This window comes from Halyomorpha halys, unplaced genomic scaffold, assembly GCF_000696795.3.
Source record: "Halyomorpha halys isolate HHAL.00 unplaced genomic scaffold, Hhal_1.1 Scaffold1552.1, whole genome shotgun sequence".
Taxonomy (NCBI): Eukaryota; Metazoa; Arthropoda; class Insecta; order Hemiptera; family Pentatomidae; genus Halyomorpha; species Halyomorpha halys.
Genome location: NW_027115643.1, coordinates 37513 through 60171, shown reverse-complemented (window position 1 = coordinate 60171; position 22659 = coordinate 37513). Strand labels below are relative to the sequence as shown.

The following is a 22659-nucleotide window of genomic DNA, read 5'->3' as shown; positions in this document are numbered from 1 at the left end:
TTAAATATCATATTACATATATTATTATTATATGATATTTATATGATATACGTAGTATACTATTTAATAGTATAATATTTATCACATATTTTGTTTTTTTAATCAAGATCGTTATTACGAATTCATTACCTCATTATTATTAATTTATTCATTGTACATTCCTATCAGTATTATATATATTTTTTTTTTTTTCATTTTAAATTATTTTAATTTTAGTATTTTGTTAGTTTAATTATTAGTTTTATCGTTAGAAATTAATTGTATTCTAATTTTGTAACTTATAAATCATAGTAGCCTCCATAGCGTCCTAATAAATAAAAGTGGAACTAATAAATTACATTTATGCCTATCATTTATATATGTTGAAATCTGTCTGGAACAGGTTAAATGTACTTCTCTGAATAAAAAAAAATAAATAAAAAATTGAAATCCTTAATGATATATATTTATATATATCCAATATTTTAAATTCCACTGATAAAATTAAATTAATTGAGAAATATCATATTATTACAAAATATTCTATTGCATATCGTATTGCAACTTTCTCTCGTCAATCTCCCTTTCACAGCTGATAATACTTGTAAGATTGTGATTAGATGAGACTACTTGACCTTCGTTAAACAAAGTCATTTGGATAGCCCCTAATTGGCAGCATGGCTTCCACTCTACACAGATTAGATCCATAGAGAGTTGCTTATTCTACAATATTATGTCGGGAACCAACTTTCATTAAAAATGATATAATTTGTGAATCAAAGTAAATAGAGACTCACATTGATTGTTCAATTTATTAAAACTCTGAGGTAATGTGTGGAGACGAAAAAGGTTTCGTCTTCACACATTACCTCAGATTATCCCCACATTATCCTTTTTGATAAATTCATTTTATAAATTTTTTAACGTTTACCATTATTTTATTTCTTTAACATTATTATGTTCATGTTATTTAGCGCACTATTTAAGCTTGTAGGTTGTGGTTTAGAGCAAAACGTGCTAATTGAAGTTAACTTTATATTCAAAATTGAAGGCTTGAAATTCAAAAAGGAAAAAATCCATATGATAAATGATGAACAGGTTCAATATTTCACCAAATCTATATATCTTTATTTTTTTTAAACACTGTATACTAGCTTCAAAGCCACCATCAGGCATATTGGAAAATAGATCCATTTCATTCAATAACAAAATTCAGAAATCAGTATGACTTTTGTTTTAAATAAAAATATATATTTGATAAAATATTTTGCAATTGTTTTATTATTAATAATTCTATTTCACTCTATCTATAAATCTATGAAGAATAGGCATAATCTCAAAACAGCCGCTTAGAATACTAAATATATAAGTGGATTATTTGATTTTTTGGAGTAACAAAAATTAAAGTTTTTTTTTACCATTTGTATGAAAAATATATCTTGAACAATCCGTTACTTAAAATTTTAATGATGTTTTCTTGAGAAAACTTTTTTGACTGGACAAGCACACAGTGTATATGAACCTGGACCCTAGAAATAAAGCCTTACTCACTGAACTACTCCACTCCTTATATTAATAGTTATTAATTAAAATTTTTAATTGTTTTGTTTTGTAGTTATTTCCCAATTGCAAGAGGGAATAAATCCAATTTATTTAAATATAAAAAAATTGTTATTATAAATTGCTTAACAATATATCTCAAATCTATGTAGCTTAATACCACTAATACAATAATAGTTGTTGAACAAAAAAATCATAATTATGCATATTTTGGGATTTCCTGGAAAATTTGGATTTAACCCGTATTACATTTCCACGTCTCAGTTGAAACATTCTAACTTGAATAAACTATCTCTGAAAAGATTTCATAAAATTTAATTGTACATGATTTACAAAAGACTGCCTATATCTTAGGAAATAATTATTTTAAAAAAACCCAGAGGAGGGTAGGGAAATTTTTTTTTTCTTGGATCTCAATTCAAAATTGTAATAATTAATTTCTCATTACTTTATGTATGGTAAATAATTTAATTATTACTAATTTGCTCAAGAAATAAAATGCAAGGATTGTAAAAAATACCTTCATATAATTAGCTTCAGAAACTTCATAATTGGGATCAAAGTATTTGATTTAAAACATAAATTATTAAAATGAATTTAATAATTCAACATATGCATACACTAATACACATGCTAAACTATTTTTAATGACAAGCATATATTTCAAATACGGCTCCTCTCGTAAATTTTATTCTCTATTGACAGAGCAAATTCATTAAAAAATAAAATTTATCCTTAAACTCCTGGAATTTATATTCATATGCGAACATCATTTCATACCTCCTATATGTATGTACCAAATATTCAATAACATCATTACAGGAGGGTATGAAAAAAAAAATTGAACTCCTGGAATCACCGCAGCTCTCCCTCAGGCTTAAGTTGCAGATCTATAAAGCTGTCATAAGATCCACTTTGCTGTACGGTGCATCCCTCCTGCTACACCTATACAAGAGCACTCTCAATAAACTACAGTTTCCAGAACTTCGTCCTTCAGCGGATAGTAAGAGGCACAACGTTAAAGAGTGCCAGGATTACTGTTATGCACGATGAACTCCAGCTTCCCTCTGTGCTGAAGAACATCAAGTTTTGGGATGGACTAAAGGCTTACACCAACCCGCTGTTCAGGAAAATCGCCCCTCCACCAAGGCCTGGGAGAAGGTAAGGAACTATCCCTCTGGTAGATCTTCTTGCCAAGAGAAGGAGTTTGGGCTTTGCAGTCTAAACCTACTATGATCACTCCCAGCAAATCGAACCCGGAGGAGGGTAGGGAAATAAAAAAAAAATTTTCTTGGATCTTAAAATACAGGTAATTATTTACCCAACCGAAATGGTTGTAGTGACCTATATGTTTGGTAGACTTTTTCCTTCGAAGTTATACTGACCTATTTATTTGGTAGAGGTTTTTCCCTCGCAGAACCTCCATCCCCGTAAAATAATTTGGACAAAATATTTAAAAATTTATTTTTTTTAGTTTTTATTTTGGAATTTCCTCTATGCAAATTGGATATTTTGATTTAAGTATTTCAAGAAATGCAAGACTTCGTTATTTATGCTAGATCTATACACAACTAATAAGATTACAGTAATTTCCAATAGTATTAGATTGCTTATAAGATTTGTTTATTTTCATGACTCTGTATTGGACAAGATTTGAAATATTTTCATTCATAAACAAATACACACCAGAGTTTATATTTTGTATATTTTTTTTCCTTTTATAACGAATTTATGTAAATTGCTTTATATTAATATATGAATTTTTTATCATGTGCAGGAGGCGTGGCCAGAGTTATGCTCCAGGAGCTCCAAAGGGGCATGACGTCGAACACTATTAGAGGAATCAGAAGAAAAAAGTCTACGCTGACAGAGGTTAAGGTTGCGGTCATAGGTGCCCCTGGGGTAGGCAAGAGTGGTAAGTCACTTTATTAAAAATTTAATTAAATTATGATTGAAAAGTAATACGCATGTAACACATATGGAAGTATTTTATTTGTTGTGAATTTCTCTACCGATTAAGTCTAAAGATTCCTCATTAGCCTAAGAGGAAGAGAGTATGGAAATTGTTAAAAATAAAAATCAAATCAAATGGTAATAAAAGGGTAATTTTAGTTTAAAAAATATCAAATCACAATTATCATCTGAGTAGTTCTCTATCAATTCAAGATTGATTGAGTACCAAAAACTAGATTGATGAGCATCAATTTTTACTAATTTTTCAATTAAAATCTGAATTTATAAATCAGGATCTCGAGAACATAAAAAACATGTTATTTTTAGACAGAAAAATAACATGTATAACCAAATGACCTCCTGGCCCAGTTTTATGCTGATTCAAGCACATCTATTAATAGTTTTGTTTTCATCTACCTGAGGAAAAAAAAAAAGATCAACGATTTTGAACTAAGCGAGCAGTTTGTTGATACAATGTTATTTAAAACGATTATATATTGTTTATTTATTTGTTTTGAAGGCGTAATTCAATATTAACAATGGATCTAAAATCATAGACATACATCTGCCACACATCTCGTCTGATACCGATTTAGGAACATACTGGACCTGGCTGGACACGAATGTGGCCCTAAATAATGGCAGTACAGACCGTGTGAATTCAGTTGAAGTGTAATCGGTCAATAATCAGTTGTTCTCATTATTTATTATGAAAAAAAAATGTTTTGCTTGAATCATGTAAAAACTCCTGTTGTTGAACTTTCAACTCAAATCATTTTGCTGTTCAGTGTAACGTAGAAAAATATCGGAATATGTTTAATATACGTTGACATGAATATTACTTTTTTAAAAGAATAATATTAATGTTTTAATGCAAAACGCTTCATTTTTTCTTCTTGAGATAAATGTTTAATCAGATGAAAATTTGTAGTTACATTATGAATTAAATTAGAATGCCAAAATCTATGAGAACAAAAAAATAAACTTTTCAAGCCGAAATATTTACGGGCTTTAAAATTTGAGTTTAAATGTTGAAAGAGGAATTCATTTTTAAAAAATTTCATCATAATTAATATCAGTAGATTTATAGTTAACCGTGTGTAGGAAGTTACTCCGGGTGGCGGTCAATAAAGGTAAAAAAAACTAGAAAAAAACTATTTGTGCGTGCGTGTTTATCTTGTTCTCATTTAGCCCTAATGAAGCCCTGCAAAGTGGGGCGAAACGTTGGTTACCAATAAATAGTTTTTTACTATCTTTTACCTATATTGACTGTCACACGGACTACCTTCCTACAATAAGAATTAATATCATCAGAGCTAAGAAGAAGGGATCACGTTTCTTGAACAAACCCTATTTTTTTTTTTTTTTTTTAGTATTCCTAATAATAATAAAAGAATTAATTAGAAATAGTATCCATAACTTAGCCTATTATTTTACTACTTACAAAAAATAAAATCGTTTGTAGAAAATCTGATATTTAAATTTTTAGTATACGTTTTTTGTGCTTCTGTCTTTTCTGTTAAAATATAAACATATTTAATATTTATTTCTGTGTAAATAATACCTTATTTTATTTATTTCTTTTTCTTTTGCAGCCTTAACTGTTCGTTTTCTAACCAAGCGATATATTGGAGAATATGACCACCAAGCTGGTAATTTCTCAATACAATTAAGATAGACTTTTTTTATTTATTTATTTTTACTGAAAACATTTAATTCTTGCAGACATGAGATACAAACATGAAGTATTAGTTGACGGCGAACCGATCCTGTTTGAAATATTGGATTCCTGTCCAAAGGTAAGCAAGCATATAATAAATATACCTATACTTAACAAGTGTTATCTAAAAATTTTAACGCGCTGTGTATTTTAACTGGGGCGTAACAAAATATTAAGCTAAACAAACAAAACAAAAATCCAATATTTTTTCAATAATCCCTTATTCAATCGCTTTAATGGTAATAACCTAAATTATAAAATTCTTTTCTCTTATAAAAAGTTAAGACCGATTCTACACCTCAATTGGGGAAAAAAGATCACTACAAATCATCATGCCTTGTTTAACAGTTTCATGGGAATCAAATCTTAATATTTTTATATTTCATTATTGATTTTTTTTAGATTAATATCCTATATCTTCCAAAAATTATTTTTTTACGAATCTGGCGATACAATTGGAAGTCATGAGATATTTTCGAAAGGCACAAACATGTGTGAATAATAAACACCATGGATTATTTTTGGCTGAATTAACAGAAGTAGAACTAATCCAGGAGAGATTAGTGAGCAGGAAAATTATTCACAATGGTAATCATTATATCTTCAGAACATGTGAATGACCATTTTTCAAATAAATAGAAAAATATCGAGAATTAAAAAAAAAAGAAAATAATAATTTAATTTTACACGAAACTCTTAAAATTAAGATGACGGTTATTTGGGACTTTAATGTCACAATTGAGAAATATAATCGGCCCCTGAAGTTTCTTTTTTTTTTTATCCAATATATCCTGTATATAGTTATACTATAAGATAGGGTACATTGTTAGCTAAAAATACTTTAAATTAAAAACTAAATCTTTTGAATTCGGCAAAAAGATGTAGTGTATAAACTAACTTAAGACCCATTCAATGTGGCAGCTGAAAAACCTAAGAATTGGTGAAATTTTTATAGCAATTATTTGCAAAATTAATGCATTCAAGAAAAACACACAGCTGTTACAAAATTCTTAAAATTTAATTTGTAATAGCTTGATAATTATTATACTATTGATAACACTTATTTATTCACCTAAATATTTTTAACATAATCTTCGTTAACGTTTCGAAATAAGTATTCCTCCATTTTCAGGATATAATGTTCATAAATTTAAAAAAAAAAAAAATGAACTTCATGAAATATTTGTACCAAAGTTAAAATAATCGAACCACACTTTTTGCTGTAAATGCTTAACAAACGAGCCGAAAAATACAACTCAAAACCAAAAAATAAATCTTACATTATTTTCTATTATTTCAAGAAACGAACAATACATTTAGTCGCAATGGTGAACAGATAGCCGGACAGACGTAATGCCCAGCGGTACCTCGCTTTTCACGCTCCATCAATTATATTTAGTCTCCTTACGTCCTTAACCACCTATATATTATTTTGTCTCATTAGCTAAAACTCTATTTACTCTGAGATACTATTTTTAAATGTCTACTTTTTAATAATATCCATGCCACAAGGACATTAATATATATCGACTATTTCCTTCGAAATATTTTTGCCAAACATTCTATTTCTCTTTCAAACCAATCCAGATTTCCCTGCCACTAAACTTTACAACACTATTTAATTGACTAGACTACAAGCTTGATGATCCATTTGCTATCCATCAATGTTTATCCTGGGACAGAAATAGCCTCTGCCCTGGCAGCATTGAAACAAAACATACGCTGATATACTTTTATCCTTTTTCTGATGCAGTGTCCCTAAGGTGGAATGATGGAGCAGGAGAAAAATGTAAAAATAAGCAACGGCTGTTGCTCATATAGCGATGACAGTTTCAACAACTGAAAAGGCAACTGAAGGCCAAAATAATATATACTTCTTAATGTGCTTACTGTCTTTTCCTAAATATATATTAAATATCTTTCTTTATTTCTTCTACTCAATACATAGATTATCTCTGTAATAAAAAAAAATCATTAACAAGCTCCCGATTTCGATTACAAAGTGATTGTTTTAAATTATTTCCTAATAAAAGTTCATACTTTGAATAAGGAAGGAAGTCATATCTACCGAGTTTTCCCTTATTTGATCCGAAAGGATCCGCTGGAAGTGTCCAAATATAGCAGAGAAAAAAGTGTAGGTACATATCAGACACCCCTTAAACCGTTTCTGAGATATAAAATTAATTTATAATATATCTTTATCTCGCTCCCCCTTCTCCTCTGATGACCTTCAATACAGTAAAATATAAAATATAAAACTTTATTTTTTTTGGGGGGGGGGGAACATGACAAAAACAAATCACTTCCCTTTTTGAGCTATTATTTCAGATATTAACTGTTGATAAACATTACTTAACTTTTTAAGTTCATAAGCCTGAAGTCCATTCTAATGTACACAAAGCTTAATTTCAAGAAAATAATCATAGAAGTGTTTTACCCAACGCTCCTACGTTTTTTGAAAGTCCTGAATCGGAATTCTAGGTTTTCCATTAGATCAGCCACCTTATACAACGAAAAAAACAACACTACATTGGAACTTTTTTGCTTGTAACTATGATACTATTTTTCGATAATAATCTGTTCCATGCAAAATTAAAGTTGAGAAATTTTCCTACAAAAGGCGTATATTATATTTTATTTATAGGCAACATGAGGTGCCATTAGAGTGACCTTAAAGACTAATTCCCAGTTTGGGCTAACTTAGTAATGTTGCACGATATTAGTAAATTTTATTTTTTCTCTACTCATTATTAGTAAATGTTTTAAAGATAAGATGAGCCCAAGCCTAAGAAATAAATAGCAAAAGGCAAGCCTGAGTGGTTCCTGCCACAGCTTCCCATATTACCATAGACAAACATTTCAATATAATTGTGGCCATGAATCCCTAGTCACTTAGCAGTGGTAACTATGCAGTTGGTTATATAGATCCTGTCTCGCAAGGATGTAGATGGTACATGCACACCCTACAAAAGAAACACTACACCGCTCTCTTCCTGCCAATATGGTATTCATTAAGAAGCTCTCTGTGATTGGTTGAGAGTGTGACTAAAAAGTCCAAACAATTAGTCCTACAATAAGAAGAATATTCCATTGCAATTTAGGGAATTAAGACGATAATGACCCAAATAGTTAATGCCTTTCTATATATAAAAAGAAAAAAAAAGCCTGGACCAATTTCGATGGTGTGGCAGATAGGGAAAGATTCCCATCTATTATTTTTGGTATTATGATTTCTCGTTAAGAGGTTTTAATTTTGTTTTGGTTGATAAACCTATACTACTATAAATACAGTAGATAAACCTATACTAGAGGCCACTTCAACTGGGGGAGTTGAAGTGGCCTCTAGTATAGTGGAGCCGGTTCGTTTCCAGCTTGAGGGAGGGAAGAGGGGTTGACTTTTATTTCATAGTGGTCCCTTGACCCTCCTACTTTGATTAGAAGAGGTCGGTTACTTGTAGATTATCCCCTCCCTCATAAGTCAGAAATAATCATGTAGAGAGTAAACAAAAAAACTTATACTCATTATAAGTGCAAAGTACCAAATTTGTAATTCTGATTCAACACCCCAATAAATTTAGCAACCCATATATAATATTTGCTTCATAATTTATTTTTCCACACTTTTAAAATTTTGCATAGTAAATTTTTAATTTATAATATTGAGAATGTTAAATGTTACTTTTTCAGACAGAAGATGATATTCCATCCAATGAGATACTAAACTGGGCCGATGGGTGTCTCTTAGTATATGCAATTACTGATAGAATATCATTCAATTATGTCAGAAAAGTTAAAGAATTGCTCTGTGATATACCAGTAGCACTTGTCGGTAATAAAGGAGATATGGTGCATCTCAGGCAAGTCAGCACTGATGAAGGTATTCAAATATTTAATTATTCTATTAATACATTTATGTTTCTGTGTATCAATGGATGTTAATTCGTACCATTAAGTATAATTTGAATCCAAAACAAAGAGTAGTTTAGACATGTCATTGCAGTTATTTTCTACCTGGTTTGCACATTTTCTAAAAAATGAAAAGACATTAGCTGAAGTTGCGAAAATTTTTAATGATAAATAATATTTTCTTTTGATTCTCAAATTAATAATGTTACAAGAATAAAAAAAAAAAAATAGCATTTCAATTATTTAGTTCTTATAAATCTGTTTATTGTTTTCTTCAATACATTGTTAAGAGCTTGAATTATATTATTTCATACCTATTTATTCCCCTTAGACAATCAATTCACAATGATGAGTGGTAATATGAACTCATTGTTTGAAAAGTTGCTAGGAAAATTAAGGTTAGTTAAGTAAAATTAAACCTTCCTACACATTATTCTGTGATTTAAATTTATTATACCTTATTTTTCTAGGAAAGGCAAGTTTATAAAAAAATCTAGAAAAATCTAATACATAGGTTCATCAATCAAAACCTCCACTGATGGTGTATGAAACTGTGTAAATGAAAAAAAAAAATTCTTTATTGAGATAATATCTTATTTCCATACATATTATATTATTAATGTTTATTAATGAGACACCAGCATTAAAAATTTTGGTACAAAAAATTATTAAAGCATCAATATTAGCTGAGAAATTAATGTTTTTCTTCAAATTTTCGTATATTCAATTAAGTCAATTTTATTTAAAACCAAGACTTCATTGTTGTGAGGAACTTTGAATTTTTTTTGTTTCCTTCAACCTATATTTATTATATTGGTGTTCTTCAACTAAAAATGAGTTCATATTCATAAAGCATGGCCTTGATTCGATATGCATAAGTTTTGATAATTATTCCTAACCTTATTGATAACTTGAATAATTACAGGTGAAATACTAGCAAAGGATTATGAGTGCTGGTTTAGTGAAGTAGCAGCAGCTGAACAAGTTTCACAAATAGCAGAAGCATTTAATGAGCTTTGCAGGTAATAATCACATAATAAATAAATTGATCTGATCATGTTTTTTTTCAAATAAAAACTGTTTTAATTTACCTAAGAATGTGAAAAAATTGGCCACTTCCAATTACAGAGTGATAGCTTCTCAAATACATTCTACATATTACACTACAAAACTATATTTATTTACCCATGTCCTCTTTTCCCAACAGTGGCAGGAGCCTTCTTGATCTATAAGCCTCTTTTTTTCTTTTTCTGCCTTGTTATCTAATGTTTGAGAGACCAGTTTATTGAGTTATGGTACATGGTTCATGTACTGAGAGCATATTAATATCCTTATATTAATAATAGCAATAAAAAAATGGCAGCTATTTCAAAAGGTTAAAAAAAATAATTTTTCTTTCAGAGTTCCATATCCTTAAAATTACCTATAACATTAGGAAACCTAATAAAACATCATTTAAAGTAGAGTAAATTTTCTAAAATATAAGCCCAAATAGAGTTATTTACATTTAATAGTTCCTGATACACTAATATTTTAAAAAGCAACATTTCATAACAAAATAACGAAAAATCAGTAGTTTTTAAATTAATTTTGGAAAACTATATCTCAGGAATTATGAGACGTACAGCTGTCTATTAGCATTCACATTAAAGCTAGTTTAATGTAATATAAAGTAGTTTAGTATGTCTTCATAGAAGTAGTAGTTTTCATGATATTTGAGAAAATAAATGCACAAAGCTTTGATTTCTAGTTGTTCGGACAAAATATTTGATTTATGATAAAATATATCTCAGGAACCTTTTGACAAACTGATGACTGCCAGCACTCAAATTAAATATAGTTGAATATACTATGAAGTAACTTGTAATGTTTATCTTCATAGGAGTAGTAGTTTTTATGATATTTGACTAAATAAATTCACAAAATGTTGATTTCGAGCTGTTGGAATAAAATTTTGGATGAATGAAAAATTATATTTCAGGAACCATTACACATAGAGATGTCTGCCAGCATCAAATTAAAGCTGTAAGCATCCTATAAAGTAATTTATTACACTTATCTTTGCAGGAGTAGTCTTTTTCATGATATTTACTAAAATACATTTTTAAATAGAAAGTACTAATGCAATTTTTGCAGTTTGAGGCAGGTCAAATTTCCTAACTTTTTGAATGACTAATCCCAATGAAACACCCATGAAAACATCTCTAATCCAATATATAAAATTCTATATACATATTATTTGATAAAATGATAGCTTGTCATATTATTATTTTATCTATAAGTTTAATATGCATGAGAAAGTTAAGGAGAGAACACACTTTCTCTGTTCAGTTTTTAATTTGGCTTGTACCAGCCTGCCAAGTTAAATCCAGTCTAATGTTTAGGCATTCGCGGCCTTATTAAATTAATTTGTGAAACTATTTTGATGGATATCAACAATTTATCTTAACTAAATGCAGTTACTCTTACCCTGACCCACATAGCTCTATATTAATAAAGCACTGATATATATCCTAATCCGCTGGTCTCAATGTTAATATCTATCTTCCACAATTTATTTTGAGAAGTGTATCACACTAATTGTGTTTTTTTTAAATAATGGACTGAAGAGTTAAAAAAAAGTTTTTTATTAAGTGCTTTTAATATTCCCTTCAATGTTTCTATTATGTGTCTTTTATTCCTCTTTGTTTAATAGTATTCTCAGGTCTCTCTTTAAATTATTATCTTGAAAATAATTAAAGGAGGTGTTTAAAAGGTAGAATTCCAATATTATTTTATGAAATTCAATAGCTGTCATGTTCTGGCAAGATGATTAATAGAAAACAAAAATGATAAGTGTATTAAGATAGATAGAGAGGAAGAGGAGCACAGGAATCACTTCTCTCCTTGTAGACTAACATAAAATGTACTGTTAACTGATTCAATACCCTTATTAGTTTTTTAAAGACTTTCTCCGCATTGATCAATTTTGCTTACTGCCTACAGACTCATGGTAGACCTTAACATAGATTGTATGTTGTGTTCAGAGCTTCAGGATTCAAATCCACAAACCACATGAAGGTTCAAAGGATTAATGGCCTGTTTTGACTGAATTTGAAATAATAAAAATAGTTATTCTAAACTGAGAATTTATTAAAGAAAAAATATATATGTTTAAAAATTATTAATGAAAAATGCATAATTTATCTTGAGTTAATAATATATATATTTTTAAAATTGATTCTAACTAAATTATTTTTTAGGGAGATCTTAAGTGTAAGAAGAAGAAATAAACAATCACTGCTTGATAGAATGCTTGGAGGAAAATCATCTGTAAAAGTATATGCCAGAGGAAAAAGTGACAGTGCTCTACCTAAGGAGTGATAGACAATAAAGAACAACATATGTTGTCGGTTTTTGACTCATTGTCGCTGTAAAAACCATTACATGGGTTAATGAAGTAACAAAATGCAATTTTACGATGGACCCGAATGTCCAAATGTTGCTCAAATATAAGGCAATAACTAAAAATCTATCATTTATTAACATTGTTACAATTTTTAGTACAATTTTTATGAAGATTAACTCAATCATGACAATCCAGTATAGTTAATAAATTTGCTTATATTAAGTAAATAATTTGTTGTAGAAACATCTTTTAAAAGATATAGTAATGAGTATGTTTATTGTCTTAGATTCGAGAGAGTTGATGTTTGATGAGAACTTGAGAAGTATTGTAATTATGTATAATAATTTTTTATATCTATTGTGGTGTCCAATTTTTCTAAAACTGTTTTGATTTGTTAAATTTACCTTTGAGTGTAAGAATCTTAAAAAATAGACACTTATTTTATATCTATTTATGTTTAAATAAGACAGTGATCAAAATTTTGAAAAACAAATCAAAAAATATCTCTTTTAATTTAAAACAGTAGGATTTACATCTACATATAAATTTATTATTATCTCTTCACATAGGAATTATAATTGGTTAGAAATAAATTCAAGGAAAATAGTTTTCAAAATCATCAACAGTTAATCTTGAATGGAGAGGATAATTGTTATTATCCAACAGACTCAATACAAATTTTAATAATTAAAGCTCTTCTGTGCCAGCCGTATCTATCAGGGTTTATTGTTATTTTGTTATTATAATTTTTATTATTATTATTAGCCATGCACCATTTCTTTTTAAAAATAAGTGTTACAGAATTTTTTTTTTTAAATGACTAAAGAATTTTCCTCACAGCTTTTTTGAGAAGTTAAAAAAAATCAGATTTTGCAAGCTAAGTGAATAGAGAAACTTGTCGAACATATTTGATCAAACAGTTCAATTGTATTCCATTATAATTCTATAATTGTGATATTGTTTAATTGCTGACTGTATTAACTCTTGTTTCATAAGTAGTTTTTTTTTCCAAAAACTGATATTTCTGTGAAAACATTATAATTATATGTCAAACATCCAATACTCATCGCAAGGATCAACACCATCACTCACACTGATCTGAATTATACAAGCATGTATTTAGATTATTTTGATTTTATTTTAAAGCTAATTTACGTTAATTTTACAATTTATCAATATTTAGCCAATTGAAGAGCCATGGATGTAAAATAATCATAATTGAATGCGATTATTATTATTAATAAAATTTAATTATTTCATATATAACAGTTTAAGATAAACCTTTTTTATTTTTACTAAATCCTTTTTTGTATAATTATTGCTTGAAACCTATTGCATATGAAACAATCATTACATATTTGACACACTTATTTTCTCATATGTGGCAAAATAACATCATATTAAATAGTATTAAGTTCAATTTTTTAAGGGTCTTCAAGATTGTAATATGTTTGAATTCTTTAGGAGGAACAAAAACTTTTCATGATACCTAAATATCTTAATTACATGATTAATAATATAGTGCGGAAAAAAAAAATGTTATCTTTCTATTATATTGTATCATATCAAAAAAAATGTAATTTATAAATTTATATATGTCCGATCACGGATTGATCAGTATGCTGTGTAATGTAGCAACCCGATGTATTTGGGCAGCATGATTGAATAAATTTCTTTCTCTGTGCTTCTAGGTAAGAAACTCGAATTAGTAAACAAATATGATAAAAATATATAGAAACTCAACCCCTCAGATCAGTTGTATGGCCAGGAGAGTAGAAGAGATAACAAGTAAAAAGATGATTGTATATGTTTATGATGTATTTACTTATAATTTATCTTTGTTACATTAAACAGCTATATCATTTCTATGACTGAAACCAACAGCAAGATTTTCAAGACCGAGGATGGATACATTTTTTAATGTTCTAGAGAACATTTTTCATTTTTGCAGGTTTAATCTTTGATAGATAATGTTATAACATAAAAAATTAGAAATTTCTAAAAATGGGAATAGGAATTCTTGCTCTGAGCTACAAATATAATAATAACACTTTTTAATTTATTATAATTTTATATCTGCATTCTGCATATGTTATTTATGATATTCTTAGGTGGTCTTATGTAATATGATTGATATATATGTATAAAATGGGCAACTAAAAAAAAAAAATAAATCAGTAAAACAAAATAAAAGAAAGAAATGGTCGCTTAATCTGTATTACCTCATAACTCCAAAATAAAACTTTATGCCTTCTAAAAATTAATAATAATGCTTCATTCTAGAGACACATTCATGGAATTCTCAAAGTTAGAAATAATTAAATAGGTATCCTACAAACCAATAGTTGAAATGAAATTTCTGTAGAATGAATCGTTGATGTTTTATTAATCTTTAAAGTATTAAAATCATAATGTTAACTTTTTCTGTGTTACAAAGTATGCAGCTTAAGCGACAGAAAGGTTCTGAGATCAAAAATCATGAAAACCATTAGTCATTTGTTCATGCCACGAGGATAAGCTTACCATGAGACTGATTCATCACATTTACACTTAATCTTTAGAAATCTTACAATTCAAACCAAAAGTCCTATTTTTTTTTAAGATGCTGAATCTTATTCTGTTTGAATATAAATTTTAGTGACAAAAAAAAAGTTTTATAGTCTTTTTTCTTCTTTTTTTTTTTTTTAAAAAAAGTAAAAATGAATAATAAAAGTATAATGATGACAAAAACCTGGAAATTAAGTTAAAAAATTTGAATTTTAGTTAAATAAAAGTGATATAGAAATGTACAATAAATTGACCAGACTTAAGGTACTGAATATCCTTTTTCTACCTCTAGAAACCAGCTTAACCAGAGTTTAAGTTTCAAATATTACAAATTTCTGTCAATATTTTTTTTTATAACTATTATTATTCATACTTACTTTATTACTCATTTGTTTCCTATTTTCAATTTCGCTGAAGTATAAATATGTAGTATGTCTACTAAAAAGATATAGTATAGCATATATAGTATAAATATGACATATTTTTTATTGTTCTGGTGGAAGGGATATGTATTTTATCGATTTAATGATCGTTCATTGGGTTTTTTAGGATTCTGATTATCTTCTCTCTCTTCTTCAACCAACCCATACACCTTAGCCTTGGATTTGGACGGTATACAAAGTTACAACAATTATATTTTTTAATCGGACATTTTATTATGCCTCCACATTTCGATTTAGTATAATTTTTGTAGTTTTCTTCAAAATGGGGATTGTTTACATGGTGTTCATGAGTCCTGATTATGTTTTTAAATTGCATTTTGAGTTACTGCTACTTTTGGTATTTTCTTCAATTTAGAAGTAGTTTATTGGCTTACTAACTGTTCTTTTCCTTTTTTTTTTTAATAAGACCTTAAATGCAGCATGCGCATTCCATATAAGAACATAAAGATGTTCGGTGAGAAAATATCTGATAATTAATGTGAAAATAGCTTCTTTCAAAAGCTCATAAACAATGCCTTTACAAAAAAAAAATGTTAGCAGTAACTGTAATTTGGAATGTGCATGCTCGATCAAGAATCAAAACCTATGATAATGTAATAAACAATCAATATATTGAAGGGAACTTTTACATTAACAATAGAAATGCCCTGGTCAAAAATAGGAGTAAGGACCGTCAACAATTTAATTTAATAATACCTATATAGGAGAAAAGTAGTAGTTAATCCAAATCTGTATGTATAATGAAAAAATCGAATAGTAAATTTGGAAATAACGTCTTCGGAAACTTAATAAAATTAAAAATGCCTAAAAAAACGTTTGTCAACTGTAATGGCAATATAATTTGTTCAAAAAACCAAATTAAGAAAAAATGAATGAGATCCCTTAAAAAATAATACAAGAATTCAGAATCAAAGCAAAATCTAAATGTAAATACACGACAATCAAGTATTAACTTTACTTGAGACTGACCCAAACTTGACAGTAAGGAGACACATCTTCAACTGTGAATTCCACTATCAAATCACATACTCCTGTTTTTCTTAAATGTTCTCAGCACAATAATCCGCCAAAAGTTTTTTTTTTTTGTTTTTTAACAATTTGTAGTATTTATTTTTAATTTTCTAACATAAATCTCACATTTTAGTTGAGATGTTTATTTTTATGCCAGTAATTCATAAGTCAACTTAAATCAACTAACAAATGAAACATACTTATATATTTCTGAAGGAGTAAGAAAGTAATATTTTATTCAGTAAAGAGCTATTCAACACATATTACAATGAAATGCACGACCCAAAAACCATTTACTTTTTATTAATGCTGTTCACAGTCAGAGTTTCTTAGTTGATGGCAGTTTTATTCTGATTGAAAATTACATTAGTTATTGAAATTGTTTTTAAAATTTAAATTTTTTTCATGTAATTTTTCTATCCGATTGTTGCCTAAATGACAGTCAGTAAATAATGACACAGAAACACAGTCACAAATTATTACCTTTTAGGCCTTCTGCTTTTTTTTTTTTAAATATATTTTTTTTCTATTTATTGAGAGATATTAAAATCTGCCACACAGTTGTGGGCAATAGGTAATACTGATGAATCATCAGATTCATACTAAAATAAAATAAAATAAGAATAAAAATAAATAAATTAATGAAAAAAAGCACATACAAATAAATAAAATCTCTCTTAAAATATATACAAACAGAAGGATAAAGAATATGAACATAATCAAACTATGTGTATGAAAAAATAAAATAATCTCTAGTCACATTTACACTCTTATATACAATCGACCTAATGATCCCTGAGCACACTATCCCCCACGTGTGGGCTACAGTTGCAAACACTCAACTTGAGTGGAGAATCTGACCATTGCCAGAACTCCAATTGTCCATTTTTATTTTACAATAAGTCTCTTGGCCACTGCCGTTTCGACCTTCTAGGTGTATTGTAGTGATGGATGGAACTAGATAAGGATTGAACCAAAAGATTAGAAGGATTGGAAAGGTTAATATAGAATTTTGAGAATTTGGTTGGTATAAGGTCAAGGACAAAAGGGATATAAAGGTTATGGTGTAGTGTTCTGTTGGAAACATAATAGGATGCATTAACTTTGGTTCTAAGGATTTTGGAGTGAAAGGATAGGATAAGTTTGATGTTAAACGGCTTAGTTGTTCCTCAAAGTTCAAATCCATAGGTCCAGATAGGTCCGAGTATAGTCTTATAAATTAGAAGTTTGTTTTCTCTTGAGAGATGAGAGGTGAGAGATCTGGCTGAGCAGTCGGTATAGTTGGCTGAATCGTCTGTTGGGTTCTTGTCTTTTAAGTCAAGTATGTTGGTTTCAGGTGCGTCTTTTGTCTAAAATGAATCCAAGGTATCGTCCTGTGTCAGATCTGGGTAGAAGAACATTAAAAGTAAGGTGGACAGAAGCAGCGGCGGAGGGTGAAACTCACATGTGTGCATATGATTCGTTGACTTTTATCTGCCATTGGTTATACCATTGCTCAATCTGGGTGAGAGTGGATGAGGCTGTTACAGGATCAGGATGGGAGGATAGGATAGCTGTATCATAGGCAAATATTGCCAGGAACGGGTCAGGATTGATGGGAATGTGAAGAGGATGTAGAGGACAGGACCCAAGACACTGCCTTGAGGAACTCCTGCCTCGATTGGGTAAATATTTCAATACTCGGAACCACTGCAAACTCAAAAGGAGTGGAGGATAAGGTATAAGGTTTTTAAGGCTTTGTTAAACTGTGGAGTGCCTAAGGCAGAATCCAAACTGATGTGTGGGAAAACTCTGTGATTCAACTATGGATAGGATATAGTTTAGGAGGATTTTTCAAAAACTTTTGAGAGGATTGGAAGTAAGCTAATAGGTCTTTAGGAAGCAGGATTATTAGGAGGTTTTCCTGGTTTTGGAAAGAGAATTATCGTGGAGTGTTTCCAAAGGACAGGAAAGTGGGTTGTTCTAAGGATACAATTATAGACATATGCAAGGATTATAGCTTTTGAAGGAAGTTAGCAAAGGATTTGAGGAGTCAGAAGATCATACCCTGGAGATTTATGAGGAGTTAGCATTTTTAGTTGATATTTGAACTCAGAAGGGGTGACTGCTCTAAGAGATAAGAAGTGGGATTTGTGATGATGGATATTCTTCAATTGTTTCAGTTTGGTCAGTATGAAGTTCGGGATGAGGAGTGAATGTGTGAGAAAGCTGAATGTCTAGTTCTTTGGCTTTATGTTCGTTGGATGCTGCCCCTGTGCTATCATCTCATCGGAAGGGGTGGGAAATGTGTTCAGATTTTAGGATTCTTTTGGTCACGTTCCAGAGGAAATTGTCATGAATAGAAAGAGAAGAGAGGTAGGAATTGAAAGACTTGTATCGATGGTTGGAAAATTCTCTCTTAACTAGTTTACAGTAGTGGTTATATGAGTGACAATCAGGATGTCTAGTGCGCTGATGATCAGAAGGATGTTCTGTATTGGCGCTTGGTTTAGATGAGGTCTTTAAGATGTTGTGGTAGAGGATTTGTCTTGGGTTTATTTTTGACATCATAGGGTGTGGAGGCAGACCAGACAGCTTGTTAGATAAGGTTTGTAAAGGAATGGACTATGTCTGTTTGGATTGATGGATAATGACAGCAGTGCCACCATATGCTGTTCTGTCGGGGTGGTCTGTTCGATAGATTTAGTACTAATTAATTAATCGTCTACTGGTAAGTCGAGTTTCAGTTATTTAAGCTACATCAATATTTTTGTCATGCAAGAAGGCTGTTAGTTGGTTAATGTGATTTCGAACACCATTCGCATTCCAAAGGAGAATAGAAATGGGTTTTATTGGTGACATTTAAGGGTTTATGTGATATAACACTTTTTTTTATACACAGCAGCAAATAAAATAATAATTTGTTTTAATTAACAATTTAAGTATGGTTATTCTGATGGTGCAAAAAAAGATTCACTACTTTAAGCAAAACAAAATATCCATTAATTATAAAATATTATGGAATAAACATATTTTTATTAACTCTTTTTTGAAAAACTAATCTGTGAAGGTACTTAAAAAATATATTAAGTATATAGATTATTTGAGTAAATAAGGAATATTTCATATATATAATATTTCATTTTTAAAGAGACTTTGTAGCAAGAATAAGAAGAGATGCCGGTTCTGTTTCTCCAGTCATTTCTGTAAAGAACACTCCTCGTTTAACAGTTCTTGAGGATCTTCTGGGTGGTCTGGTTGTCTCTTCCTGTCTTGGACCGGCCGGTCAAACAGGCCTGTTTTCTGAAAGATAGGGTTTCCTATGTCTCACACACCTTGTAGTTAGCCAGGTTCCCTTCTTTGTGGCATAATGCATACACAGCAGATGCTTGCCTAGGTTTGTTGCATTCAGTGGATTTGTGTTGTTCCCCACATTTGAAGCAACTTGGTAGGTGATGACAGTAGTGTTTAGTATGCCGTACTCTTGGCAATTGTGGCACTGAACTATTGTTCGTTTAGGGTAGAGTTCTTCTATTAATGCCCTGGTGTAGTAAGGTCGGCTTAATTTGTAAATTTCTTTAACTTCAGGAGGTTGTTCAAGATCAACAAAGAACAAGGGCAATACTATTTTATTTGTTGCACTATGTGGATCTTTGTTTTCCTTTTGTACGTTCACAATCTGTCTTACTTTGTACCCCATGTCTGTCAGTTCTTCTCATTAGTTGTTGGATGTCAACTTTGAAGTCTCTTGGCATAGCTGGTAAGTGTGGTAGTCAGCTTTTGTATCAGACAAGTATTTTATGATTTTGCTGTAAAGTCTCTGCGGTGTTAGGTATTAGCTTAGTTTCATTTATACGACTTTGACATATGAATTCACCATGGTTCACTACTCTATTAAGTTGTAGACAAAAGAGTTGAAAATTTTTAATATTTTTGATAAATATTGGTGGTGGCTTGGGTTCTCTGGGTGTCTGTTTAGCTTCCAAGTTTTCAACAGGTATATTGGTTAGTACTTCGGGGGGGGGGTTTGGCGTGAAGAATGGATATTCTCCAGTCCTGATTATTTTAGAAGAGCTAGATTGGGATTCCATTTCATATATTGAGCTACCTGGTGTAACAGGTGGAGTATTTCTGACGGATTTTAAAAGTGTTTGCTTAACTGGAGAATTTCTAGGTACAATTCCAAGGCTTCTGGATCATTTAGTGGTATTTTTACTCGACATTACCATGTGAAAATATTGCATTTCATACTGCTGAGTCAAAGTGAGAATATAGATACGTAGAAAGCAGTTTTAAAAAGTAAAATATTATTTTAAGTAATTATAAGCGTAATGAAGGACAGAGCGGCACAAAGTCCTCCCTCTAAGAGTGCCCAAGGGTGACTAAAGGCTGTGTGTGCTCTTATCAGTAACCAAAGATTTTGCTTTCACGCGATATTTATCGCTTATTAATACACTGAAAGTTTTTCACCACTGTATTTATATCAGATCACAGTAAAATATAGACTATTGTGGGACACAAAGTAACATATGAGAAAATACTAGCTAGCACGTGCGCCACTGATTCTGCTTTTTAGCATTAAAGATCGAATGAATGCAATATGACCATAAATCACAATAACCATTACTATATTAATCTTTTATATAAGATTAATAATTATATCGAATAAATAAAGAAGTAAATAAATTACTACCAATACATTGGTAATTGAATGAATAAAGATAAAAAAAAAAGATAACACTACTCAAATTATACAAAAATATATTATTATATACATTATAATACATCATTTTTATTAATTATTACTGTACAATTATTTATCATTATCGTAAGTTTCCAAGACATCAGCCAAATGTTCATTATCTCTAGGCTTTTTAAACTGTCGTTTCCTCTGAACTGGTTTCTTTCGTTTCGGTGCAACGGGTTTCTTCAGGCCATGGTCTTGCATAGATCTAATTCCCTGGAATCATAACAATTATTATTAGAAATAATATTTTGTTTAATAATCTAACATAAAATCAATTTTTATGTTAATTTTAATTGAAATTCAAAGAAATCTGAAATTTGTGTTTGGAATTTTAGTGACCAGAACTTAATCATTCTTAAATAAAACTATTAGACCAAAAATGAAATTAAAAAAGTAAAAAAGAACAAAAAGTTGGAAGGATCAAAATAAAATGTTTTAATGGTCGTTAAATGATGAAATGTGGAAAAATCATTTATGAATTTTTTTTTTAAATTTCTAACTACAAAGCAATGAAGATCGAGACATCAATGGCAGAAATTAATAACCTCCTTAGCTCTAGTATTAAAAAAGAAAATATTGAATAGATTCTATTTAATTCGAATTAATTTTTAGTTAGAGTTAACTTTATTATTTTATTTATATTTATTGGAAAATATTCTCATGATTTTAATTTATATATAGATGATAATGTTCATTATCATCTAGTATTACTTGTACTTTATGCTCTTAATTTTTATTTTCATTTACCTATACATGAAATATATAGTAAGAGAAAGTATTGCAATGAAGAAAATTTTGAATTCTAGTTTTCATTTTGAATACACATCTTGAGGTCCCTCGAGTCTGAATAACTGAGTCTTGGAAAAGTTGTGTGTGGTCAGGCTAGCTCACAAATGAAAATTCATACAAAATTGAAATTACATATTTATGGTGGGCATATAGCAGGGAAGTGACAGCAACTTTTTTGATAAAGTCGACCAACCGGAAGTACCATTTTAAAGAATCAATTTTTAACATTTTTTCGATTTTCTCGAAAATGGCTCAAACAATTTTGATTAAACTCGGTATATCAATGTAAAATTAGGTGGTATTTATTATCAGACAGTTAACCTTATTGAAATAGTCTGAAAGGGCTTAAACGGGGTTTTTTAAAAAAAGTTTCCTCTTTAATTTTGTTTGTTTAAAATAAACAAATATCTCACATAGTTAGCACTAATAAAAAATATATAAATGTAAACTATGAAAGGATTTGACACTTAACTTACGGAGGTAGAAGGAAAAATATTTCTGCCAGGTTGAAAACATATTTCCGGAAATAAGATTTGTAAAATAGACATACTGTATATCGTTAGAAAGACAAAAATTTGAGAAGAAATAATATTTTACACAAAAAAGTCGTAGAAGGTAATGGAGAATGACATAAAAT

At 29.6% G+C, this 22659-nt stretch overlaps 2 protein-coding genes across 3 annotated transcripts in view; one reads left to right on the top strand and one right to left on the bottom strand.

Moving 5' to 3' along the window:
• Positions 1-14568, top strand: part of LOC106690024 (ras-related and estrogen-regulated growth inhibitor) — a 52392-nt gene extending 37824 nt beyond the window's left edge. For both annotated transcript variants that reach the window (XM_067052631.1, XM_014435275.2), the window contains exons 2-7: positions 3317-3454; positions 5088-5144; positions 5218-5291; positions 8900-9089; positions 10044-10140; positions 12361-14568. In XM_067052631.1, coding sequence (XP_066908732.1) covers positions 3334-3454; positions 5088-5144; positions 5218-5291; positions 8900-9089; positions 10044-10140; positions 12361-12481 — 660 coding nt within the window. In that variant the 5' untranslated portion in view covers positions 3317-3333 and the 3' untranslated portion in view covers positions 12482-14568. The remainder of the gene's footprint in view (positions 1-3316; positions 3455-5087; positions 5145-5217; positions 5292-8899; positions 9090-10043; positions 10141-12360) is intronic.
• A 6662-nt stretch (positions 14569-21230) lies between these two features.
• TfIIEbeta (transcription factor IIEbeta) overlaps positions 21231-22659 on the bottom strand; it is a gene marked incomplete in the record, with an annotated part of 11922 nt that continues 10493 nt past the window's right edge. The window contains 1 exon segment of the mRNA XM_067052632.1: positions 21231-21446. Within this exon segment, the coding sequence (XP_066908733.1) occupies positions 21300-21446 (147 nt within the window).